Source organism: Anguilla rostrata, chromosome 13, assembly GCF_018555375.3.
Source record: "Anguilla rostrata isolate EN2019 chromosome 13, ASM1855537v3, whole genome shotgun sequence".
Taxonomy (NCBI): Eukaryota; Metazoa; Chordata; class Actinopteri; order Anguilliformes; family Anguillidae; genus Anguilla; species Anguilla rostrata.
In genome coordinates, this window is record NC_057945.1 from 8,132,787 (window position 1) to 8,159,728 (window position 26,942).

Genomic DNA, 26,942 nt, shown 5'->3' on the forward strand with positions numbered 1-26,942 from the left:
GATTTAAACAAAAAAGGTACATAATGCATGCATTGTAAAAGCATGTAAGAGTAAGAAGCCAAAATTATTTTTAATACCTGTCTTCTACATCCAGTCTTCACACACTCACCTGTCCATTTCCAAATTCCATTTGCATGTGTGCATAAGTCTACCCGTTCTCAGTGCCCAGATTTTATAGAACGCATACAAAGGGATGTTTCAGGGGGTTCAACCTGATTAATTTTAATCTAAACAGGTAACAATTCTGCCTAGATATTTTAAATGGGCTTTTATCCAAATTGTGAATTGTTTTATGAAGAATTGATTCGTGAGATATGCTAAAATAATGTTTGCTTTTCTGCATGAAAATAAATGTTTTGGTCTATAAATGGCATATAGCCTTGCTCACTCATCTTTAAACCTAGACACACTTTTGGGCAATACTTTATAAGGCTTTTAATCCTTGCCCTGCTTGCATCTGCTGCAACAGACCCCCAATCTTAGCCCCAAAGTGAGGCAAAAATGATCAAGGATCACCAATCAAACAACTTTCACCAGGATAATGAAAACATACAAATGTGTGCACGCTGCTGGCCCAGTTAAAGCGCTGTGAATGTGAACGTGCACTGCAGCTCTACACAGCCATCCAGCGTGTCTCATGAGGATGCCGTCCCCCCCATTCCACCCTGGACACACGTGGCGCGATGAATACAAACCTGACACACCCGCTGCAGTTAAGGTACCACACTTTTCTTCTTTTATGAAACATGTTTTAAAAAAGTTTTTTTTTTTCTCCCAAGGCGGACGTACAAACAGCAATGCAATCATGTCAGCAGATGCCACACGGACAGACAGACGGACGGACAGACAGACAGACGGACAGATGAACAAGGGTGAGAGAGTCGCGGCGGAGCGGGAACGAATTCAGATTTCATTCGACACAGAAAGCGATTGTTAACCCGCTCGTATACGTACAGAATGCCTTTTATTCAAAGCAAGATGGAACAGATAGGATCATTTGGCAAAAGTTTAATTCAGGCGTACCATTAGAATAAGGTCCGGTGGTGATGGGGGGGGGGGAGGGACAAGACAGAAAAACAAGGAAAAGAAAAAAAAAAGAAGTGATACGTGATCAGGAGAAAAAAGACTGAAAATGACAGTAGTGAATGCAAAGAAACCGTTGCATAAGTTCAAGTATTTCAGCGCGTGTCCATTTAAATATACAGTTGCCATACATTTGTTAATTTTATTTTATTTTTATACCTTCCTAAACCTCTGAAAATGATTTACAAACAGAATATACATATCTTTATATATTTTTGAGAGGAAATTAGAAAATTAGAAAACAACAACCTTTAAGAATCAGGATGAACTACAAAAATGTAGGGGAGAAAAGAAAAAAAAAATCACCAATTGAGGAGCATAATTTAAAATCAAAACTGGCATGCACAAAGTATTGCACCCTGGGACAGCTTTCAGATTCACCCCACCCACAGGTACAGAACCACCCACTGCATTTTAGAGCTTCGATGCATTTCACGGAGGAAGAGAATGAAACACACATGCACACACGCACACACACACACACACTCACACACATTCAAAAGCACCTGCACACCTGTGAATGCTCTCACAAGCACACAACAATGAAGTGCACACACACAGACATCAGAACACACACAAATGTAAGGACAATGTCATAAGTGCCTACGAATTTGCATGTGCACGCACACACCCACACACACGCGCGCGCACACACACACACACACACACACACACAGAGCCAGTTAAATAAAAAAAGAACAGATTAGTCATTTACAGCCAACGGACAGCCAACCTGCTTGCTATTAGTGTCCTCGTGTTGCTTGAAGACCAGAATTTGAATCACTGGCAAAAGAAGCTTTCAGCAGATAGGCCTACATTTCACAGTAGGGTGAGAAAGACATTTCCATTGGAGCATTTTACCTCCGTCCACAGCCAATGTGCATTCATGTTTGGGTAAATATTTGTACTTTACAGATATGGGGCCAAAATTCGTTTTTTTTTTGGCTTGAATGATTATATTTATGATTTATTATTTTTTTCAGCTCACCATCAGAGCAGTAAAATCCCACAGTCTCTGCCACAAATTCATGAAAATGTTGCCAGTTTAAAAAAAAAAAAGAAACATTGACAAATTTCCTTTTAGTAAATCTTTCTTTCATCTTGGATCCATTTGTAAGTATCAGCTTGTGGCTAAAAGATGCCAATTGTTCAGATTTTGCATGTTAAATATCATTAAAGTTTGGGATTGCGTAAAATGCCAGATGCAACTGCCTGTAATTATATCTGAATTTCCTTGACTGTCTGCAAAATACACTCTTATGCTTTCACAAATGATACTACTGCCAGTTCGCTAGCGTCAGCTAGCGGCTTTCCTATCAAAAGGGTGGCTGTTCATACGAAAACACACTGGGGCAGAGAGGACCCGGCTTTGCAGGGTCCCTGCCAAGGGACGAGGGCTTTTTTCAGTTTTTTTTTTAAATTTAACAATGCAAATGGCCGACTATACTGCTTTTCAAGATGAAGAGCTATGAGTTCGTGAGTATTCTGTTTTTTTTTTTTTTCTTTTTAATTTAGCATTCCTCCAAAAAAAAGACAAAAAAAAAAAAAAAAACCAATCAGCCGCACTGAACCAGAGAGTCCGTTCTTTCCTTGCGTTTCCAGGTGAGGTCGTCGTTTCCATGACTACATGGCCTCGGCCCACGCCTCCAGATCCTTCATGTCATCCTCGTCCTCTTCCTCCTTTTTCTTTGCTGGAAAAAAGAAGGGAAAATTAAAAACGTGAGGAAAGAAATGCTGACTGCTGACAGAAAACACAGAAACGGGTGCAGAATGTTTGCTTTTGTAGTGCTGAGACGTTGTGAGTCCAAATCATTTAACCAGACAATTCTGAGAAAATCGTGAGCTCACGCAAGTCTTTGGTGAAGAGCTTTTACTGGGGTCTGACTGCGTTAACCAGCACTGGCGGCCATTTTTTTAAATTAACCCAAGATTAACTGGCCGAAATGAGAATTCGTATAGACAACGGGCCCCCCTGGAGTGGAGCTGGCAACCTCTGACACGAGGCAGAGCAGGGAACAAAAAAAAAAAAATAAAAATAAAAAAAACTGACAGGCCATCCCAGAGATGAAGCACAGACAACCCAGACTGTCCAGAGAGAATTTAATTACGTGGGAAGCTAGAGAATAAACACAGTGTTCCGCTCCCCACACAGCCCCTCTGCAGGAACACCGTTACTGCACAACAGCTGTCCAGGACCTGGGAAATACTATGGTGGAGATAATGTACATTCAAAAATAGAGCACTTTTCTGTGAATGAAAGCAGTGTTTTTCTCATGAAGCAAACAGAAATAATGTGAAGCGAGTGTTGACGGTTCTACTGAAGCATCACAGGATCTCATACACATGTGAAATACACTACAATGCTATGTTTGGAGCGGTAAACGACCCAATATAAAGTGGTCAGCTCTTCAATTCAAAAAGTCAGATGGGGGATGGGCATGTCCAAATTTTAAACTGCATCACTGGGCATTTGTATTAAGAAGTCTCAGCTACTGGATGGAGGAAGATAAAGTCTCATCTTGGAAAAATATGGAACAAGAATGAATAGCACCAATAAGATTAAAGGATTTTCTCCTTATAGGTATGTCTACCAAAAAATGTGGTTTATATTACGGTCCAATTTTAACTCATATGCTACAAGTGTTTAGAGCAGCAGAGAAAATCCTAAAGTTTAAAAGCGTATGGTGCAAGTCATATGTAACAATAATCACCTTTTATCTGGGGGGAAACCATTCCCTAACAAAGCTTGGGAGGATAAAGGTATTACAACTCTTCAAGACATTAATGGGGCGAACAATATCCTTAACTTTCAAGAAATTGTCTCTCAATATAATATTGATAAGCACTCTCTTCTCTTCTACTTCAGAGTAAGGTCGGCCCGTAAAGCCTACAGGGTTCCCTGGGGGCCAGATTTAGGAGACCATCCTATTTTTAGTTGGATACAGAGTGCTCCAAAACAGATAGTATCATATATCTATGATAATTTAAACTCCCAGAAATATACGCCTACATCAGGAATGAAAGCTTGGGATAGGGATATGTCTGAAATGGGACAAGAGTTAGACTGGGATGCAATTTGCGATAATGTTATTGGTGCTTCGAAGAACCCAAATCATTTGAAATTTTGTCATAGAGCATATCTAACACCAAGAATTAGACATCGAATGGGATTGGTACCTGACCCATATTGTTCATTTTGCTCCCAGGGAACAGTTGGCTCTTTTATACATGTTGTATGGGAGTGTCCAGGGGTTTTTAATTTTGGGGGGAAGGTTATTAGTACCCTTACAGAACTAACCGGGGTACAATTACCAATGGACCCTGCAGTACATCTTCTAAATGATGATTCCCACTTGTCCCTTACGAAAAAAAAACACGTAGTGCAGTACATCTTCTAAATGATGATTCCCACTTGTCCCTTACGGAAAAAAAACACGTAAGGGACAAGCAGGTCACTCTGGATAAAAGCGTTTGATAAATGCCGGTAATGTGATGTACTTTGTCCCGAATGCTGTTGGAAACAGCTGTTTCTTTTACAGTGCGTTTCACATAAATCTAACCGAGGTCACATGAAAACATATTTTTGAAAAGGTTAATTTAATTCAAATATGTGTTAGAAATCGATGCCTTGTCCCAACCTTTGAAGAAGTGATGCACAATTAAACAGCAAATAAGCACAGGTGAAGTCCGAGCAGGCAAGATTGCACGTACGTGAGAGTGTCCTCAGAAAGGGTCATGTAACGAGCAGTGAGACCTGCAAAGCAGGCTGAAGCTATGGAAATGCATGAGCAGGGCCTGGATAGAGCAGGTGATAGTGACACGTAGAGACGGCCCGGTGGAGCAGGTGAGAGTACAACGAGCAGTGAAAAAGACAAAGGGCTGGTAGCAGAGCAGGGACGAGCCTGAGCAGGCCCCGCGTACGAGCAGGTGAGGTCACGAGCAGGTGAGAGTGCACGAGCAGAGCCATGTACGAGCATGTGAGAGTGCACGAGCAGGGCCCGCCGGGTACATGAGAGTGAGAGAGTACACGAGCAGGTGAGAGTGCACGAGCAGGGCCCCTGAACGAGCAGGGGAGAGCATGAGCAGGGCCCCGGTACGAGCAGGGCCCCGGTACGAGCAGGGGAGAGCATGAGCAGGGTCCCTGTACGAGCAGGTGAGTGCACGAGCAGGGCCCCGGTATGAGCAGGTGAGAGTACACGAGCAGGTGAGAGTACACGAGCAGGGCCCTGGTACGAGCAGGGGAGAGCATGAGCAGGGTCCCTGTACGAGCAGGTGAGTGCACGAGCAGGGCCCCGGTACGAGCAGGTGAGAGTGCACGAGCAGGGTCCCTGTACGAGCAGGTGAGAGCACGAGCAGGGCCCCTGTACGAGCAGGGGAGAGTGACGCTCACCTGGTCTGGCAGGTAGGGTTAGGGTTAGGGTTAGGGTACGAGCAGGTGAGAGTACAGGAGCAGGGGTAGTGACGCTCACCAGGTCTGGCGGGTAGCGATGAGGACGGCACGTTGGGCAGCGGTACGTTCTCTGAGCCGCCGATTTCCAGCAGGTTCTTGTCCAGTTCCTCCTGTTCCAGCTCTTCCAATTCCGCCAGAAGTTCATCCTGGAAGGGGAGATGACCAGCGCATAAGCAACTAAACAAATCTCACTTAATCAGCAACCCACTGAGACGCAAGCTAAATCCCATGTAATCAGCCACCCACTGAGAGAGAGAAGCAAGCAGAATCTGCCTATGCAGCAAAACCAACTTTGTACATGTTACTGACCCTGATATACAAGCACGCACTTTCAAATTACACACTGAATTACACAAGCCAGCCACGGTCTCTGAAATGTGAACAGAATTCAGGGCAAATTCACATTTAATAAAGCTCCCATTCTTCTTCAACTGAAGCACCACTGTTAAAAAAGGACAGACTCCATTTTGGTTCACGTTGCTGGAGCTAAATATCTTGCTGCTAATTGTGGAACGAAGAAATATTCGGGGGGCAATGCACATTAAGGCTGTCAAAAGTGCCATGAAATTGAGTTCGAATATTAGCTTTTGGAATTAGTTAGCGTTCGAATATATTCTAATATCATTTGCCGATAATTCACAAAAATAAGCTGCTTATTGTTGGGCGCAATAAGCACGTGACGCTCCCTAACTGGCCTTTGCGTTGTTTTCCACAAGCGGGCAGTAGAATAGAGGACATCGGTGAACTTTCATACTAGGTTACTACATCTGGTGCCTCATTTATAAAACGTATTTTAGATCAACTGTGTGGCGCGTACGTAGAAAATCACGTCAAAGTAGTGATTCATAAAATTTCAACATGACTCGATTTGACCGTGGAAACGGTCGTTGCTCTACGTCAGGTCTTCACTTGACGTATGCACACAAGTTCATTTATAAATGAGCCCCCTGCAGTTTCTATAGCCTAATGCGCAAATGAATAAAGAACTTTCTCGTGGATGTAATTTCCCGCAACTCGCCATTTATTAATCGCAATAATAGGGAAATGATTGTTTATGGTAAATCCCTGTTTATTTCTTAACACAAAAACTATTCAAACGGATACACCAGACTTGCTCTGCAAAGCTTGCACGTAACTCTTCTTGTCCTTGACCTCGCCATTTATGGCCAAGAAGCCGAAAAATTCACAAACAGGGCTTCTACTACCAGCTAGTGGGATCAATGGGACCAACTCCTCCGATGCTGCTCTGCTGCCATTTTCACCGTTAGTTTTCAATATTTTGACGTGACAGAGGACATAACGTTAGCACAGGAAATTTAGGTTCGAACTTAAAAAAAGAAAAAGATTTTCGAATAGTTTTCGAACTTCGAATATTTTTTGACAGCCTTAATGCACATATTTTCCAAGCGAGCAGAACAGCCAGCACAGAGTAGAGGGAAGCCAGCCAATCGCTGAAGAAGCCCCTCCCCTCCCAAACGCCCGTCACAGGGCCCTCACCTCGTCGAACTCTTCCCCGAAGCCCACGGGTTTGGAGATGGCGTCTGAGATCTCCTGAGCCAGCTCTTGCTGCTCGGTGATGTCCTGCATCAGGTCGTCGACCTTATCGATGTCCCTGAAAAACAACACGACGCGGATCATTCCGGAAATGACAGCCCAATTATAAAGAAGCATTTTTCTAAAGGCAGCCTCCAGTGCTGAAGCAAACGTGATCTACCCATGTTAAATTTTGTAATACGTGGTCATTTGTGCTTACTGTAGTATGAATGAAACGGTATATACTTTTCATACAGATATAAGAATTATTCAAGTTAAACTCAATGGAAAGGCATTTCTCAGCAACTGCCTGTTCAGCAAATAGCAACTATAATTTCCACCAACACCCACAAAGACTGAAAACATGCATTGCAGTTTTGGAAAATGAGGCAAAGGGGAAAAGCAAATAGATCAGTCCCCATCTTGGGTAACACGTAATAAAATAATGATGTCATTGCAATACAAATGCGAAATGCACAATGGTTTCCTGGTGCATCAAGACATATATCACTAATCTCGAAAAGAAATTGGACAAGACAGAGAACATAAAATGCTGGCTTTGCAGCTCAAAAAGCAAGAAAATTAGATTTCATGCTGTGAGCTAAATCGCAGAAAGGGGAAAAAGCTGTAAGACAGAACAGCCATAAGAGGGAACAACTCCAAGAGAGAACAGCAGTGGCAGGGACCAGCTATAAGAGGGAACAGCCGTGAGAGAGAACAGCTATAAGGACAAGAGGGAACAACAGTTAGAGAGAACAGCAGGGGGAGGGAACAGCTGTAAGAGGGAACAGAAGTAGGAGGGAGCAGCAGTGGGAGGGAGCAGCAGAGGGAGAGAGCAGCAGTTGGAAGGAACAGCAGTGGGAGGGGACAGCATTGCCCATGAGGTCTGCTTACATGTTCTCATGGGCGGCCTTCATGGCCTTGGCAGCGAAGCCCATGTTCTTCAGCACTTCGGTGTTAGTGTTGGCGTTCTCTAGCGCCTCCCTCTGGAACTCGATGGTGGACAGCGTCCCGTCAATCTGCGCCAGCTGCTTCTCGTACCGCTTCTTGCGTTTCAAGGCCTGCAGGGCAGCTGGTTACAGGAGAACAGGGCGTCAGAAGCGCTAGAGCGAGGGAGGAGCCCAGCACCACGGACATCGCCTCCGTAGCAGCAACACCACTACACAGCAGCTGTGCGTAAGACACTGTACGTCATACTTCACATTCTATCATGCCCATTCAGGAGCAGAGTCATTTTCCCTGAAAGAGCCTAGTGTTTTTCTCACTGAAGATACGGTTGCATTCGAAGAATTAAATATCAACTGTTGTGGCTCATGTTGAGACGCAAAGCAAACGTACCGGTTTTCCATCCGGTTTTTCCATCTTTTTCCGAGTAGTATCACCACAGGCCACAGCTCGGCTACTGCACAATCCCAATGAAAGATATAAACTAGGGGAGGAGCCGTTTATGGAGCGCACTGGTGGTAGGCCTAAACGGACCGTGGCGAGAGACGAGGACAGAGGAGATCTTCCCAGAAAAGTGCCTAATCCCAGGCCGACCCTCCTGACCTAATTAAATCACCCGGGCCTTGAGGACAGTGTGTGTAATCCCCCTAATGAAAGGAGAGGCAGCTGCATGCCCCATGCAGGTGGTTCCAGTGTACTTTCTCTCTCTCGCACGGCTCGGCGCTGATTTCTGCTTTTCACACAGCCTCATCCTCATTCAAAATCAAACTAAGTCCAACACTGGGGATCCCACTTCAATTAATTAAAGTGCAAAGGTTTTTTTTTCTTTGTTTTTTAAGCTTGCACTCATTTGCTGTTGCGGACCCCCAACCCTGGTCCTGAAGAGCAACAGGGTCTGTTGGGGCCCCCAACCCTGGTCCTGAAGAGCAACAGGTCGTTGGGCCCCAACCTGGCCCGAAGAGCCACAGAGACCCCCCCAACTTTAAAGCCAATAACCAGCTAAGAGCCAAGAAACCAAGTGAGATTAGTTAACTGTATAATCAGCTACCTTAATCATCCAATCAATGATCAGTAGCAACAAAAACCAGCAGACTCTGGCTCTCCAGGACCAGGGCTGGGGGCACCAGCAGACCCTGTGGCTCTTCAGGACTAGGGTTGCAAACCAATGTTGGAGAATAACCAAACATGCTGTGTGTCGACTGCTGAGATGAAAAAAAATATATCCAAAATGCAGGGGAAAAAACAGACTGTGTTCAATAAATATAGATATTATAAGGTGTTTTTTAAATACAAGATTACAACGAGAGACGACCCAGACTTAAACCAGAACAAAATAATCACTCCTGACTTTCTCTGTCTGACATTTGTGTCATTTATTGATCATAACATTTACACAGCATTGCCAGATTCAAAGAAAAAGCACTCCATTAGAATGAAAAGCCAAAAACAAGATGGAGGTAAAGTAATTAGTGGAATCAGGTAGAGAAGTGGATGGTAGGAGTGAATACCTGTAGACCCTGTGGCCCACAGGATCTGGAGTTGAGTAACCCTGAGCTAGAGCTACCCTAAATGTACAGGCTGTATGTTCAGCCGTGCGCTGGAAGTGATGACAGGGCTAAGATTTTCGCGAGGGGCAAACATTTTCATAGGAAAAGGCAAGGGAGAGCAAGCATTTCCTCATTCACTACATCCCAGAAACTCAATCCATACAAGGCAATATTCCCCCTATTACCAGAGTCTCTTACAGCAAGCAGCAACAACCGCTCAGCATCGATTATCATTCATTTTGGATTTAGTTTACTTTGTAAAACTGTGAACATTCTCTTTTCACATGTCGAACTATGCTCAATAATTCATTTGGCATGGACCCATTTAAATATATTTAGAGACCTTAAAATTAGTCTACTTTACTGTATCTGTTTGTCAGTCAGTTTTTTTTTCCCAGAGGTTGAAACTAAAAGTCCTGCCATGTGTTTCTTCCACCAATGAACTCAGCGAGCTGATTTCTTTCATTAGTTCTACCTACCGGCTAAAGAATTGTGCTAATTAGTAAATGTTCCACGTGACAGGAACAAAATACCGGGGAGGATTTTCCACCTCTGAATTTTTCTGTAGTCTGTTATTTTATTATTTTATGTATCCAGCTCTCATTTATTTAATGTGCCGATTCAATTTATTTTAAATATATTACGTCTGACTTAAGCAATTGCGGTGCAATTTGAGCCCCAATTACCCTGGATGAAAGCTACTACATAAGCCTCTCCGCATTATTATTATTATTATTATTATTATTATTATTAATAATAATAATAATAATAATGACAATGGTTCCGATCAATAACTTGGGAACTATAACACTAATTTACAAACGTGAATGAATGAGACACTGGCGTCACTGATCTGTTCAAATCAGATCAGTAACACAATTAGATCTTAGAATTCCGACAAAAGCAAACCGAGAGCCTATTCCTGAAACCCTCCGGGCGTATGCTACAGCTAGGCCCGTACACATGCCAGGGCACCAACGGCGTAAAGGTGTGCAGCCTAACTTACGCCATTTCAGGCCTGGTTAAGACACACACACACCCGCTTGTTTTATGGCTCTACGTAAAGGAAATAGATATGTGAACCACAGAAGTAAAAGGCCTATCCCAGGAGACTGACAGCAACCGGGCTCGTTTACCTACACACACCAAACGCAAATGAAACACTTTAACCGCAACATATTCGTTGACGAGCAAAAATTCTGTAGTGTGTGCATGTGAACGTCAACATTAAAAATATCCGCATGTCAGTCTTGTCGATTATGACAAATGTTAAGAAATGACCTGGCTAGTTACAGCGCAGAATAACATCTCGTGTTAGCTACGTTATAGTTATGCACTTCCGCCAATCCACAACTCTTATCGTACCCAGGAGACCGAGGCAGGACCCACGGAAAGAGAAGCGATCTGGTTTCTGGGTGTTGCTAACAAACAAGATAATCTCCCAACAATTCTCAATGCAGTTTCAAGCAACCACGCGATCAGGATTGTTGAAAGTCTAAGACTCTCTCCAATAACTGAAAAAACAACAGAAATTAGTTTCTGAAACAACAGTAGTTGTGATAACTGTAGCTAGTGCAGCAGTTCTACCTGTCGAGCTGGCTATCAAACTGTTTTAGCTAACGTTACGTAAAGTATACGGATAACATTACACATCCAAAAAAATCATTTATCCACGCCCTACTCACACTCTATGACGAAACTTAGCTAGCATGCGAATTTAGCTACTCCACAATGACACCTTTAGCTAGCTAGCGTTAGCACTGGTGTTACCTGCCGCGTCAGTGGTACCAGGTAACGCTGCTGAGATTACACTAATTTACCCAACCGGCCCCATCAACTCCATAGACTAACTTTAACAGGTTAGCCAACGCCAGCGAATCAAAATTATGTTAGTGTTAACGAGTAGTTACATAGCTATGTTTAGATATCTAAATTAGCTCATACAGCCAGCTAACTAGCAACCCGCTTCCTTCTTCCTGATCGCTGGATTGCAGGCGGACCAGGCCCTACCTCGTTTGTTTTTTGTGCCGTTCTTCTTTGCGGTCATGAGCTCCTGGTCTATCTTTTTCTCCAAGAATTCCTGCTTCTTCGTCAACATCTCCTCGGTGTCCCGGAGTCGCTGGATCGCCTCTTGGGGGCTTGCGGATTTTCCAGCTTTCCCTCCGCTACCAAACAACTTTCCGAACAAAGACATCCTGGGGGTCTCGATCAAATAATATCAGACACTAAATAACGTTATCTTTCCGTATTCAATTTGAGGGAAACTAAAAATTGTACAAGTTGGCTTGTATTGTACTGCTTCGATTGCCCGTCACTGTCACTCGCCCAGGCGTTGTTGTTATTCTGCTTCCTCTTGCCTGCCAGGCCCCGTGATGTCACCACGTTATGCGTCACCTCACCAGGGCGTGAGTCACGCTAATGACACAGGCAAAATTGCTCAGAATCGCTGAGGAGTACTTGGTTCCAGGCGGGCATGCGATGTCGGACCCAGCTCCCTCAGACACAGGAATAAAGGCAGAATTAGCTTGTATTATGTAACTAGACAGTAAGCATGCAGAGAACATTCATACACTACTGCAATTGAATGATTAGTTGAGTGCCCTAGCAGCAGTTGGTTATAAATGAAGAAAGTATATCCAAAAAAAAAAAAACCCTGCAAATTTGAGTGAACGTACAAATTCCCAGAGCTAGAAGACAACCAAGCTCTAAAACTAAGCCAAAACTGCTAAGAAATTGAAAAATATGCTTGCAAAATTCATGGTGTATGAAGCTCATGTTAAAGAAACGATATCACAGATCTTATTTAGGTTTGTGGTCTCTAACACTGCTCCTCTGCAGCACCACTCGTGTATTACTTGTATCTTGATATTCTACCACTTCCATGTTGCGCTTACATCTTCATGTTGATGTTGAAGCTCTTTATCATATCTCTTGTAATCATGCCTCATAGTAGTTTATGACTTTCCCTAACTCGCTTTCTGTGTGAACTAGACTCGATGTTTATGGCTATGGATAACTGAGCCTTTTTGAGTATTGTACCTTTTCTGACCTGTGTTCTGTAGTTGTTCATTGACCTTTGGTATGCACTTATTGGACATTGCTTTGGTTAAAACTGTCTGCCAAATAAAACATAATGTGGCGTTTGAGTTTACTGGTTTTTCCTTTTTTTTGGGGGGGGGGGGGGTGGTTGTATATTTGGCACAGATCTATTTTGGAGGGCAGTGCTAATATAAATGTTCTTTGTGGTTTCTGGGACATTATTTACATTCTTGTGTGTGTGGAGTGATCCTCAGTTTCACTGTGATCAAGGCTTTATTTCTGGCCTTGTTTTGAGCCACATCACTTCTGTTGGTCCTGATTAGGGCTTTCCGTTCTAGAGGCCTTTTTCTCCGTCTACTAAAATAAGTCTTAGAGAATTTATGTGTTAACCTGGAATTCAGCCTCATTTAGAGCTCAGGGGTTCCACTGAGGTTTTACAGAGATCCAGAGGTTCCAAAGAGGTTCTACAGAGGTCCCATCGAGATTCCACAGAGGTCCCATTGAGGTTCAATAGCGGTTCCACAGAGGTATCATAGAGGTTCCACTTTGGCCTTTCTGACAGAAAATAGTCACATTGAAGAACTCCCAAAACTGCTCCTACCTTTTATATTTACTATCGCCACACGCAAAGCTGGAATAATTTCAAAATAAAAGTATCTTAGTGTGTCACTGCTTTTGTAGTCTTGATGTTCTAGACGGGGGTGGGGTCCTGCAGGGCCAGTGTGTATATAGGTTTTGTTGTCGCCAGTTACACTGGCCAACTTAGCTAATTAGCTGAATACACTTATGCTGATTTATCTGTAGGTGAAACCTCAATAAAAATGGACAAAATATACATTATTAAATGATTAGGCTAATTAAATAATTAAGTGTTTATGCATCCTTGTATTTTTCCAATAAAAAGGAGGCTAATTGTTATTATTTAATAATGAGCTTGAGTGTTAATTTTGACCATTGAAATGAAATTGAAAAAAGTATTGCCTATGCTTTTATTTTATACAGCACATTTAGTATGTTTCTTGGGTTTACACTTGACAAGCAATGTCCACAAGGTGGCACTTGTATTTTACGGCTACTGAAAATGTAGTGTTTCTAAACTGTGTTTAAGCCTTGGGTGTTCTGAAATCTCATATGTCATTTGGAGCTCATCCTAATGTATCATATCAATCCATTTGTTTTGATTTGAACCTGCAGCTCTTTTCTCACATGGATAACTCCTGTACTGTACCATACTCTTTATAGACTCATATGGAAGCCTCTCATATTACCTTATCACTTGCACTCTTGTTCAAATTTTGATATGCTGGACATGCTGGAACTAATTTTTCTACAGATCCTGCATGCCTGTATTTATTTAATATTCAAAATGAAAGGATGAAATGGATGGATATAGAAAGTATGTTGAATATAATTTATAATTTAAGGTTTGGCCCATGTCTCTGACAGTTTTTTTATTTTTTATTATTTCTCAGCCTCATAATGTCTTCCTTGACTTTCATTGGCACAACTTTGGTCGGCATGTAGACAAACGTCAATAACAGACTCCAGAAGGCAATCAAAATCTTAGAATCAAAACTGGATACTGAAAGCTTCTATACCTGCCCTAAGGAAGTGATTAAACACACCTGACTCATCAGAAACACGTGAAGCCATTTGTCCCAGACATTATGATTCCTGGATATGGGGGGGGGGGGGGACTATTTCTAAAAAGTGCTGCAATTTCTACACAATAAAACAAAAATGTATACAAATACCCTTAAATAAAAGCTGGGTGTGCAATTCAAACATATATGAATTATTTGATTACAAACCTAAAACTGTGGAGTCTGGAGCCAAGCCATTAAAAAGTATGTCTTTGTCCCAGACATTGTGGAGCTCACTATAGTTATGCATACAATTGTATAACATTTTAGCTAGTAGAGAACTTATGTTTCTAGAGGGTGTAAAAATGAACAGATTTATTTAATAGCATCTATTCACAATTATCAACATACATATCAGTTTTTTGTGCTTGTACTTGAGAGTAGAGCTATCAGGTTGCATGCACAGAAAATAGTTCCAACCAAAAATTATAATTTTTTTTTTTTTTTTTTTTTTAATAATCAGGTAATACACATACATTTGACCTCTTGATGCATGGTGTCATAGAACAAGCTGCTTACTGCTTCCTGCTTCCTGCTCAAAGGGTGTTTTACACTACAAACCCCTGAATTCCCCTTTACCTTCGATTGCAAAAAAGACAGGTCTCCATGAAATTTCTTTAAGTATCTGTAATAACCTTCCTCACACACAAAAACACCTGGGACACCTGAAAACATAACAATAAAATTGCAACAATATAAAAACATAGAAAGTGAACTTTACCTAAAAAAATATTTTAAGCATTGTATTTTGGATGATAGCAAAGTGGGGTAAGGTTTGTCGACAGTCCAATTTGACGTGCATTGCATTTGAATTCTCGGACTCCCTTGGATGTTCAAATATAAGACAGACAGTGAAAATGACTGACACTTAAGAAAAGAGACCTACATTAGGGGTGTGCTTTGGGTCACTGCCAGACAAAGGCCAGTTCTGCTCTATCTGTACAATCGAGGCCCCTGGTCTCCATTTTCAGACAGAGGACAAATACAGCGGACGCTGTGTTTGAACTTCTTGTTACCGCCAACCGCATAGCAACAAGACGCTTTTTCCCCAGCGGCCTTCTCCATTTCATGCACCAGTCAAGGTGCTGAAGTTATGGAGCGTGTGAAGGACAATGCACTGGCTAAGACAAGCATTTGTTAGCATCAGGTCCATGGCATTTGTTTAAATAAATTAAAATGCCGATCTCATTCAGTGTGTGTACCGGAGGAGGTCGTTTGAGGCAGATGGATGAATGTGAGACAGGTGTCTCCTTTGTGAATTGAACATGGAAGAGAAGTGGATGTTTTTACCCATTGATTGTGTTGAAGTTTGAGGGAATGGAGGGAAATTGCCTGTAAATTAAAATTTCAGCTGTGGAAGTGAAATGAATTAAAGCCGAACAGCATTGTGACGAAGTTAGCTAGTGATTACCATCAGCTGCCAAATTTCAAATACAAACAGGTTTTGTTATATCCAGTGGCCACCTGCTGCTACAATAGCTGGCCAAAAATAAAACAAAATAACTATCACCAAGAATGTAGTGTAACTGCATTCAGGAAACAGTACTGCTTGGTTGATTTGAGAATCCTAAATAAAGTGTAAATGTAGTCTGCCTTTTAAACAAATGAGGGCACGAACCTCTACAAAACTCATTATGACAAAAAGGAAAAAAAAACTGTGTGAGTGTGTGTCAGTGTACATGTGTGTATGTGTGTGTGTGTGTGCATATGTATTTGTGTGTGTGTGTGTCTGTGCGTCTGTGTGTATTGTGTTCTTGTATGTGTGTGTGCGTGTGTGTGTACATGTCTGTGTGTGTGTGTGTGTGTGTGTCTGTGTGTGCGTATGGATGTATATATGTGTATCTGTGTGTATTGTGTTCTTGTGTGTGTGTGTGTGTGTGTGTGGGCGGGTGTGTGCGTGAGACGGTATTTCACCATCTTGGGGAATGTGGGAAATGTTGCTGTGGTGATAAGGGGTCATGGCAGGGACATTTGAGGCAGTGTCTGGCACCTCAGCCAAGCAAAGCAAACCCTGTGGGAGGAGTCTCAGAGCAGCCAGGGCAGGACCGTCAGCATGCACAGCCTCATCTGTGCCCAGTACACACACCACACACCACCACACTATTATTGTTTTATTGGTTGATTAGTTTTCCCCACACCTGTATGATGTTATTTGACAGTCACACCTGATTCCGCTCTGTATTTAAGTGTACCTTGTTTGCTCTGTTTGGTTTTCGTTGTCTTCCTACAAATCCTCAGCCTTGTTCCATGCTTTTTTATGATCTCTTTTTTGTGGTTTATTGTCTCCCGTGTTTGTTGGCTTTCTCCGAGCGTGTTCCTCGTGTTATTGGTTTTGTTTCCCAGTGTTAGCATCTCATGTTCCCTCCTGTTTGTTATTTTGTTTTTTCTTTATTAAAGTTTTCTCGCTCGCTTATTCCACCATCTTGAGTCGTTCCCTGCATTCGGGTCCACCTCGCTCGGCGGCCTGACAGAAAATCTGATTTAGTAATCTGAAGTGTGCCTTCTGCAAAATACCCCCGAGAGCAGGCTGTGGAGAGACAGCCTTTTTTGAAATGCCATTGCAGCTGCACTGTGAGATTAGATTCATTGTGACACAGCTCTGTCGCCAAGCCAGAACTCCAGTCATTATGCGTATGACATCACATGCGAAGAAATTCAAATTAAGAAAAATCTCATTTCCTTTTTTTCCAAGTAGCACTTGAAAAAAATCATCAACCGTCCAATAAATAAGCAATTCATTCATCTTTTATTAGTTATTAACCCTTTGCAAGACATTGCGACATAAGATGTAGCACAATATATGGATACAAACACAAGTGAATGACATTTGCTGCCCAAAGAGAAATAAAAGATATGCCAGTTGACATGAATTTTTGGAATAGTCTCTCAACTGGGTTCTTAAAGCTCCTACTTAGAGACCTAATCCAAATTCAGAGATACTACTGGTGTATGTAAGGGGTTTTAGCTGTAGGAGAAGAAAGGGTTACTGAAGATTGCTTCACTATGTCCACAGCCATTAATAATCCTGACTGTTACCAACTATTTTGGCATAATAATCCTAATAAGAAGAAGAAGAAGGGGGAGGAGGAAGAGGAGGAGGTATGGATAAATATATGTTGTTTGGAAAAGCTCACTCATAAAATAAATCACACTGTATTTTTTGGCAGACTTTCCTTTTTGGTTAATTTGGTTTTCAGCTGATCAAAGACAATACTGCTTTATTACAAGTGAATTATAACAGCATTTTAACAACATTCCACATAATTTATAGGCTGTTTTATTTAATTGTGCGATCTAAACTGAATTAAATTATCTATGATAATTATACAGGCAAATTTATAAACATAAGTGTAATATACTTCCAATATATACCCTGGTATATATTATAGGTAATTAGTTAATACTCTTATAATAGTCCTATATTTTATAGTGGTATGGTTTGCTTGTATTGGAGTTGGCTGGGTTGTGGCCAGTTGGGTTGCGGATTGTTGGGTTGCAGTTGGCTGGGTTATAGTTAGTCGGTTTGGAGTTGGTTGAGGTTAGTTGGGTTTGGGGTTTGTTGGGTTAGGGTTCGATAGGGTTGGGATTAGTTGAGTTGGGATCAGTTGGTTTGGGGTTAGGTGGGTTGGGGTTAGTGAGGTTGTGGTTAGCTGGTTTGGAGTTAGTTGGGTAGGGGCTATTTGGATAGGGGATTTTTAGATCGGGTTTGGCTGGGTTCGAGGGTGATTGGTTTATGGTTAGTTGGATTGGGGTTGGCTGGGTTGAGGTTCATTGAATTGGAGTTAGCTGGGTTGGGGTTAGTTGGATTGGGGTTGGTTGGGTTGGGTTTAGTTGCTTTGTAGTCTGGATGGCGATTCGTTGGGATGGGATTAATTTGACTGGGGTTAGTCTGGTTGTGGTCAACAGGATTGGGGTTAGTTTAGTTGGGGTTAGTTGAATTAGGGTTGGCTCGCTTGGTGTTAGTTGGATTGATGTCAGCTGAGTCGAGATTAACTGGGTTGGGGCTAGTTATGTTGTAGTCTGCTGGATTGAGATTAATTGGGTTAGGGTGAGTTAGATTGGGGTTAGGTGGATAAGGGTTATTAGTATAGGGCTAGTTGGATTGAAGTTGGCTGGGTTGGGGTTAGTCTGGTTAGGGTTAGTTGGTTGGGGTTAGCTGAATTGCGGTTATTTGTATTGGGGCTAGCTATTAGTTGGTTGGGGTTGCTGAGTTGGGGTTAGCTTGGTTGGGGTCGCTGGGCTGCGGTTATTTGTATTCAAGCTAGCTGTATTGAAGTTGGCTGGATTGCTGTCAGTTGGTTGGGGTTAGCTGGGTTGGGGTTAGTTTAGTTTGGGTTAGCTAGTTGGGGTTAACTGGATTGGAGTTATTTGTATTAGGGATAGTTGAATTGAAGTTGGCTGGGTTGCTGTTAATTGGTTGGGGTTAGCTTGGTTGGGGTTGCTGGGTTGGGGTTAGCTTGGTTGGGGTTGCTGGGTTAGGGTTAGCTGGGTTGTGAGGGCCATCTGATGAACAGTATCAGGCATTAGCTGCAGCTGTTCAATGCCCAGCCCAGCTCTTTAAGAAAGCTCTTCTTGCCGCACTGCACCCGTCCGTACCGCTCAAGCTGTAGTCCTGGAACCGCCGAGCGCCAGCCAATGAACGCTTGCGTTGTCTGGGGAACCGGAGGAGACGGCCGCACCTGCGTCAGGGAGACACAGATACCGGTAAAAGACTCCCAGAAGATCTCTGAGAGGTTTCAACAACACATGTTACATGCCTGAACCTGCAATTAAATCAAAGGGGAATGTTGTCCTGAATAGTAGGGAGAATAGACATTTCATTTTAAATTGTCCAATGGCTTAACCATGTAATAACTTCAGATTTTTTCATTATGAGCCCAGTAACTTCAGGTGTATTAACCATTATTGGTTTTTCCGGCTCTGTGTTCCAGTCAACAAGACTCCTGCAAAACGCTTTCAACAGTGTGATTGACTAATTGAGTGATAATGCTGTATAGCACAACGGTATATGACACAGGTGTGTTTCATAATAATGTTACTGCACAGGACACTGGTATGTATTATTGTGTATGACAGTGGTGTGAAATGCATTATTACTGCCCATCCATTTATCTGTAAGACAGTTTGGGGGAGATCATATGAAAAGTACTGTAACTGACATGACATCTTTCCAATACATTTATGGACAAGTTCCGTACACTACCACAAATAATTCTCTTCCTACAACAGTCAAAAAAGGAAGGATATATGAGCTTAATTATAGAAACAAATCGCTCTGCTTTTTGTCTGATAAAACAATTCTGCCCTGGAAGTCCAGGAAGTGACCTCACCTCCAGGTATTCCTCCGGGGGAGTTGGGGGGCGTGTCTTCAGGTGTTCCGGAAGCTCCAGTTTCAGGATTCTGTCCGTCACCTTGCTGCTCTCCTGCATTGCCTGGCAGAAGAGCACGTGAACAGGTGAGAAATACTGCCACACCTGCGACCTGTCTGCACATCTTCATCTTTTTCTGCCCACGGAACAGTTCGGGCAAAGTCGTTTGTTCGGCATAAGTCCTTTGTAGATTGTAGCATTTTTTGAAGATACAGAAAAGGTGTGTACCAGTTGGTAAAGTCATGATAGCAAAATATTCCTACTATTTTACCAAGAATCTTTATGTTATCTTAAATTATGCATCTACATATTTTTTTATAATTCTATGTAGAGGCAGTAATTCCTTTTCCCTCCTTTTTAAAAACTGAAACCATTTCCATGTTGGTATTCATACCAATATTTGCATTTAGCCAGTAACAACAAAGAGAAAATAACACTGCAGAACTCAGTCTTAGTACTCGCAGTTGTTGACAAACAGCGTGATTTTTGGCAGGCTAGTGAACAGCTGTTATAACCTCACCTGGTTGTAGGACTCGGTTAGAAAACCCCATTTCTGAGGCCAGCTCTTGGCGGATTCCAGTTCCATATTTATGTGTACTTTCCTGCGAGCGGTAAAAGAAATTTAAAGACGAATCAGTGTACAAAGCTTCCTGCTCTTCTCTACAATGTTCCTGAATTAAAACCAGATGGAGAACACAATGGTGATGGAATTCTGGGGTTACTTTATGTGCACTTAATTAGAAATATAGATAGAAGAGGACACTTGAAACTTTACTGTGTGTGGCACAAGATTTATATTATCAGAAGTTTTATACAAGGCTAATAATGTGCTCAGGAAGTAGCAGTATTTCAAGTACTTGCATTTGAAATATGTGCTAAAACAACCTACTCCTCCCCTATTTTGATTGTAGTATAGAAATACATTCGCTTTTTTTTCAGTTCAATTTTATTTGTATAGCGCTTTTTACAGAGAACTGCCACACAGACACTTTACAGAGTAGCAGGGCAAGAGCCAGAGCGAAAAGAGTAAACAGAGCAAACACCAGGCCTGAACCCCCGTATGGCAAGTATATATGGTCAAAAAAATTATCTTTGGGGAGAAAACCCTCAAATGACTTTGGAGGTACAGTATTTGGTATTCTGTAATAGGATGAAACATATGTGATCAGTTGATGTTTTACTAAATTTACTCAATTACTATGGAGTACACGCAGACAGAAGGAACAAGTTGGACAAGGAAGGTAAGCGTGCTTTCACCATACTGTATATGGGTGTTCCTCAGGCAAACCGAAACAGTTATTTAACATCACACTTATAATTATCACACCATATAATTATAGCTGTCTACACCACCTGTGTGTGTGCATACGTGCGTACCTGCCTGCACATGTGTGTCTGTGTGTGTGTGTGTGTTTATGTGTAATTGTTTTTTGTTTTTCAAAAACCAAACTGATGATCCTCAAATATTCCAGTACAAGTGAATTAGAACCATTATTTTAATCATATTGAATTTCACCACAATCTGTGTCTACATTTGCTTGCAAGATCCAGACCTCTGTTCCTATGTTTTACAGTTGTAAACATTTATCTTGTTGTTCAATGATGTCAGGTTTTCTTATATAGCCCCCCCCTCCCCCCAACCCAATAAATGATACCCACTTTTGCTGTTTTAAATATGGTTATTCGCAACTCTGCTTACAATTGGTACACATCCACCTATGCTACTCTTTAAGATATTGTAACTTCTACTGTTACTGCCAATATTACAAATACTGTTACTTCTACTACAACCACAAATGCTACTGCTACTGCTAATACTACTTCTACTAATAATACTGCTGCTACTGCTAATACTGCTGCTACTATGAGACAAAAGAAGAAAAGAAAGAGAAGCAGAAGGCTGACAGAATTACAAGCAGCACGTGCAATCCATGAATAAAATATTAATGCAGACATATTAATGCACACTAACATGAGGAATTAAAAATAAGAACATTTACCAGATTTGATCATGATTCACCAGGTTGCATGGCTTGCCTGATGTTTTGGATGTAGCCATATTTTCCCGTCTCTTTCTTTTCTCTCTCTCACACCTGGAAGATATGTTTGTTGCCACCATAGCAACAGAATCCCGTAACAATATCTCTTTTGTTGCTACTATGTCCTAGGAAACAGTGAGGTTTACTTAAGGTGTTTTTGTAAGCTAAGCCGGTCTGCTGACTTTGCCATAGCACTTTGTCCTTTCTGCTTAATTCACACCTTTGTTTCATATTCTCAGTGGAATACAATTTCTCACAGGCTATACTTTCAAATTTCTTAGCAGGCTTGTAAGGTTTGACATTATTACCAACCAATGGATGATTAACAAAGATTGTGTTTATAAAAGGAAGACGCTAAGCATTGTTATCATTATATTGGAAAAAACTGCCATTTCAAACAGGCAAATTACTTCATCAATGACCTTTGACAGCATTGTTTTTTTTTTGTTTTTGTTTTTTTTTTGTCTGTCAAAATGCATATCATTGAATTAAGCTTCCTTTAATTTATATTGACATTGAAATGCTGTACCCTTCAGGGTTTAAAAAAAAATTTCACATCCAATTACAGTTTTGGATTTCAGCTGGAACCAAATACAAACTCCGGAATTAATATCTGAAAGGCCATCTTCCAACTTTACACTGCTTTGTGTCAACAACACTATTTTTTCAGTCATGCTTGACTGTTTTATCTGGTTATATTTATTTATATACAGTATAGTAATGATAACAATGATTGTGTCTGTTTAAAAATGTCTGTTTAATAATCATACCTATTGCTACAAAACTGGTTGTTAGACTTGCTGTACACTTGGTAATTGTAATGGGCCTCTGTGTTATAGTGATTTTTGCATAGAGTAACACTGGATTTCTGCACTTCTGTAAGGCTCTCTGGATAAGATCATGAGCTAAGTGAGTGTAGTGTAATGTAAGTTCCTTTTGCATGATTTAAAAAAAAATAAAAATACAAGTCCTCCGTTTAATTTTTACACTCACCTTTGGACTGATTCTCTGTATCTGCACTTCTGTGGCGTTTCTGATGTTGTGATTATTGCTGTCGAAGTCTTCTGGACTAGAGCAACTTCCTAGATCAGACTTTTTAGCCCTCTTAGCTTTCTTAGCTTTCATTGGCTGCAGTGCAGCATGTGACCAGTAGGGGCTGCTTGTGTTCTTCACCGATAACATGGACATGTACTGTGGACTGTGCACTATCAATTCCCCTATCAGTTCTGTTTAAACTGTACTACTTCATTATACCCGTGGCATTATTTCAATGCTTTGTTTCTGTGAGCAAGTTGTTTGTATTGATATTTTCTGGGCCTTTTTTTTTTTGCGCAGTGCTAAACTTCAAAGATAAGCCTCGCAGACAGTGTTTCAGATTGATTAATTGGGTCTGTGTACCGTCATAACAGCAGAGAACAGAACAGGAGTGAGTAATGGAGCTGCACTGTGCCCCAGTCAAACCGCTGCCACAGCCAGCAGCTTCATTAGCGGTTTCAGATTCAGTGCAATCCGGTGTCACAGGGAGCGTCTCCTTAATGCTGGCTATCAGAAATGGAAGAATATGGTTCACAGACACTGTAGGTGGAGCAGAAACAGGCTGTGAATTGTTTAGAGGCTGCTGGGCTAAAAAACTACTGTTACATATACAGGTGCCAGGTTTCAGGACCAGCAGCCATGCACAAATGCACACCTGGGGGGTGGGGGGGCTTGGGGGGGGGGGTATATGGTGCTGGGTTGTTCATTTCTTGAGACCTTTTCTTGCATGAGTCACAAACCATCTTCAGAGGACCTAATTTAAAGAGTGATGAAATCCAAAAGTGATATCACTAATTCTCTGAATGCTATGCCAAACTAATGACTGTATAAAGTTATGAACAAAGGCCAGACAAAATATAAACTTATATGCACACACACACACACACACATACATGTAAACACATTTACACAGACACACACATGCTCACTTAAATTGGCACATAAATAAATGTAATTTAAATTATATGCATATATATATACACACACACACACAAACACACACTGTTTTAATTATTCCTAGACATTGAAAATACGCTGTTATATGTGGATATCTAAGCATGGACTACTAACAATAAAAAGATAATTTCACTCCAGACTATATTACACAACATTATTACCTTACATCAATATAGCAGACATCTAGAGCAAACTACAATACAGGAGAACCATAAATGCCTTCATGTGATTAATATCAACAATAGAGGCAGACCTGGCCAACAGCATTCCCAGACCAGTAAGTGAAGCTATAACATCACTAAAGCACCAGTGCAAGTTATCTATGCTAACCAAGAACCAAAGTACAAATTCTAAATAAATGCACAACAAGCTCTAAAAAGAAAACCATAACACCTTAAAAAGGTAACCTAACACCATCTGTATTAATTCTGTAATTCTTTTAATTCCACAGTACAGAGGACATTGAAGCACATTGACATCAACCCAAAAACAACTGAAGCCAAATTTACGTAACCTTTCCTAAATATGTGTATAAATAGGAAAGTGCAAATGCATTTATGTACAGTTCAGTTCAATCTGAGGTGAGACTCGTTGGAGCAGTAGAAGGATTTTTTTTGTTTTATGCAAAGCTGCAACGCAGGTTCTGGAGGAACAGACACACTCTCTAGTTTACCTCATGAACCTCTCTCCTTCACAGAGACCATAGGAACAGGCATTCATTTAAAAAGGTGAAATGACTGAAACCAGGCTGCAGGGGAACAGTTCGCAGTGCATTCAGCGCTGTTATCATTAGCTTGCACTGCAGGTCCCAGATGCTGGATTTAGTTGTTACACATCACTGAATGCATGATTAAAGTGGCTGATTACAGAGTTAACTCGTCACAACTGGTGTCTTTGCTCCAAACTGAGCAGATAGTTCAAATAAACCCTGGAAACCTCAGAAGCAGATGTTAAGGGAAAATACCTGAAATTTAGGATAATCAGTAGTGTAGAGTAAGAGGGTTCTGTCTACAGTGTAGTTTTCAGGTATCAAGCACTCATACATTTTTCAAAACTCAAGTTAGTTTAATATGTTTTTAAAGAAAAAAGTGTTTAATGTATTGTATTGCACAATGACATGACAAAAAGCATTCCTATGTTAATAAATTTTCAACATAAAGTCCAGGTAGAACCTCATAATTTTAAGATCTCAAAATTTCAACAAAGTTGTGCATAGAGATGGTGACATAAGCAGCTTGCTCAGTGTTTGTGAAAACTGTGTGTGTGTGTGTGGTGTGTGTGTGTGCGTGCGTGTGCGCGCGCGCGTGTGTGTGTGCGTGTGTGTATGTGTGTGTGTGCGTGCGTGCGTGCGTGTGTGCGTATGTGCGTGTGTGCGTGTGTGTATGTGTGTGCGTGCGTGTGTCCGTGTGTGCGTGTGTGTGCGTGTGTGTGCGTATGTGTGTATGTGTGTATGCGTGTGTATGCGTATGTGCGTGTGTGTGTATGCGCGTGTGTGTGTGCGTATGTGTGTGTGTGTGTCGTGCGTGTGTGTGTGCATATGTTTGTGTGTGTGTGTGTGTGTGTTTGTGTGTGTGTGTGTGCGTGTGTGTATGTGTGTGTGTGTGTGTGTGTGCGTGCGTGTGTGTGTGTGTGCGTGCGTGCGTGTGTGTGTGCGTTTGTGCGTGTGTGTGTGTATGTATGTGTGTGTGTGTGCATGCGTGCGTGTGTGCGTGTGTGTGCGTATGTGCATGTGTGTGTGTGTATGCGTGTGTGTGCGCGTGCGTGTGTGTGTGTCAGTGTGTGCGTGTGTGTGTGTGTATGTGTGCGTGCGTGCGTGTGTGTATGTTTGTGTGTGTATGCGTGCGTGAGTGCGTGCGTGTGTGTGTGCATATGTGCGTGTGTGTGCATGTGCGCGCGCGCGCGTGTGTGGGTCAGGAAATGCGCAGGGACGGATCAAAGCGCTGACGTCTCCCATTTGAAGCGTCCCGGGGGAATGAAAGGAGTTTTTAAGGTGAAGAGCGGGACGGAACCATTCAATAGGCATCTGAAGGGGGACGGCGAGGCCGTCAGCGCACTTCAAAAAACGGCCAGCGCCTTTCATGTCTTCTGTGACTCAGCCCTCCAGCTCCCGTCACAACAGACTTCTGCCAATATGACGAACGGCCGCGTCCGTGCAAACCTCAGCCAGCGCTACTGTACGCAGACTGATCGACTGACTGATTGGGCGGCAGTGTAGTATAATGGGTAAGAAACTGGTCCTGTGACCTACAGGTCGCGGGTTCGATTCCCGGGTAGGACACTGCCGTCGTACCCTTGAGCAAGGTACTTCACCTGCATTGCTTCAGTATATATCCAGTTGTATATATGGATGCAATGTAAATGCTATGTAAAAGTTGTGTAAGTCGCTCTGGATAAGAGCGTCTGCTAAATGCTTGTAATGCAATGTAATTGATTGGTTGATTGAAAGTCAGAGGCTGTAGCTGAGATAGCAGTAGAATGTGGATAGCATTTGGGTTCAGACCACTCGACAGTGTCCCTTAACACCGCCTGAAAGCCAGAGCCAATGGGAGTCTTCAAGGTGCTAAAGCAGATTGGCCCAGCTCATGACATTGTAGATGAGGTCAATGGGCATACACGTGAAGTGTATACATCAAATTGTAGAACAAACAACCAAACTACAATGATTGTGACATGGTGTAATCCAGTTTCAGTTTCAGTGTGTGACTCAACTACTTACTCTATTTGAATACATTTTAGGACAATTTGTTCAAGATTAAACAAAGCATTACATTATTGTTGAGTCTGTTCAACCCCCACCAGTCCCTGAGTGGTAAAGAAGACCTTTTATTTTTGATCGTCCTTTTGAAATCATTCCATCTGTTCTCTACATCTGTCCCTCACATTAAGCAACGCCTACAGAACTGACATTATGTGTTTGTGGGTTCCTCTTCGTTGTAATTAAATTTATCCAGATTAGTCAAGTTAGCAGTGACCCACGTCAACAAGATCTCAAGCACCTCTTTAGAAAACATGACGTGTCTCCCTGACATATTTTTCTCTTTTCCACATGTCTCGGTCTTGGTTATTACTGCATTCACTGACCGCTGGGCACGGTTGTTGTCATGCTTGCATCAATGTTTTTTTGTGCAGAGGTGTCCAAAAAAAGGGCCAGTGTGGGTGCAGGTTTTGTTTTAGCCAGCACTAAGAAACCTGATTCTACTGATCAGGGTCTTGATTTGGAGATGATGATGATGATTATTTGGTCGAATCAGGTGCCGTAGTGTTGGGCTAAAAAATTTTTTAAAAAGACTGCACCCAGTCGG

General features: G+C 41.9%; 2 protein-coding genes across 3 annotated transcripts; both read right to left on the reverse strand.

The window, feature by feature from the left end:
- Positions 1 to 993: 993 nt before the first annotated feature.
- Positions 994 to 11,944, reverse strand: chmp4ba (charged multivesicular body protein 4Ba). 2 transcript variants are annotated; one of them, XM_064304585.1, is made up of 5 exons: positions 11,569 to 11,944; positions 7,961 to 8,138; positions 7,031 to 7,145; positions 5,474 to 5,679; positions 994 to 2,774 (listed from the first exon to the last, which is right to left on the reverse strand). In XM_064304585.1, exons 1-5 carry the CDS (start codon positions 11,750 to 11,752, stop codon positions 2,744 to 2,746), a joined length of 714 nt encoding a protein of 237 aa, XP_064160655.1. In that variant the 5' UTR covers positions 11,753 to 11,944; the 3' UTR covers positions 994 to 2,743. The 2 variants fall into 2 exon arrangements, with proteins under 2 accessions (XP_064160655.1, XP_064160656.1); XM_064304586.1 differs by having other exon boundaries at positions 5,553 to 5,679; positions 11,569 to 11,941.
- A 5,019-nt stretch (positions 11,945 to 16,963) lies between these two features.
- Positions 16,964 to 22,755, reverse strand: LOC135238177 (ciliary microtubule inner protein 1-like). Its single transcript, XM_064305891.1, has 5 exons — positions 22,642 to 22,755; positions 21,610 to 21,702; positions 20,130 to 20,211; positions 19,571 to 19,672; positions 16,964 to 18,919 (listed from the first exon to the last, which is right to left on the reverse strand). Exons 2-5 carry the CDS (start codon positions 21,666 to 21,668, stop codon positions 18,764 to 18,766), a joined length of 399 nt encoding a protein of 132 aa, XP_064161961.1. The 5' UTR covers positions 21,669 to 21,702; positions 22,642 to 22,755; the 3' UTR covers positions 16,964 to 18,763.
- Between the last annotated feature and the right edge of the window lie 4,187 nt (positions 22,756 to 26,942).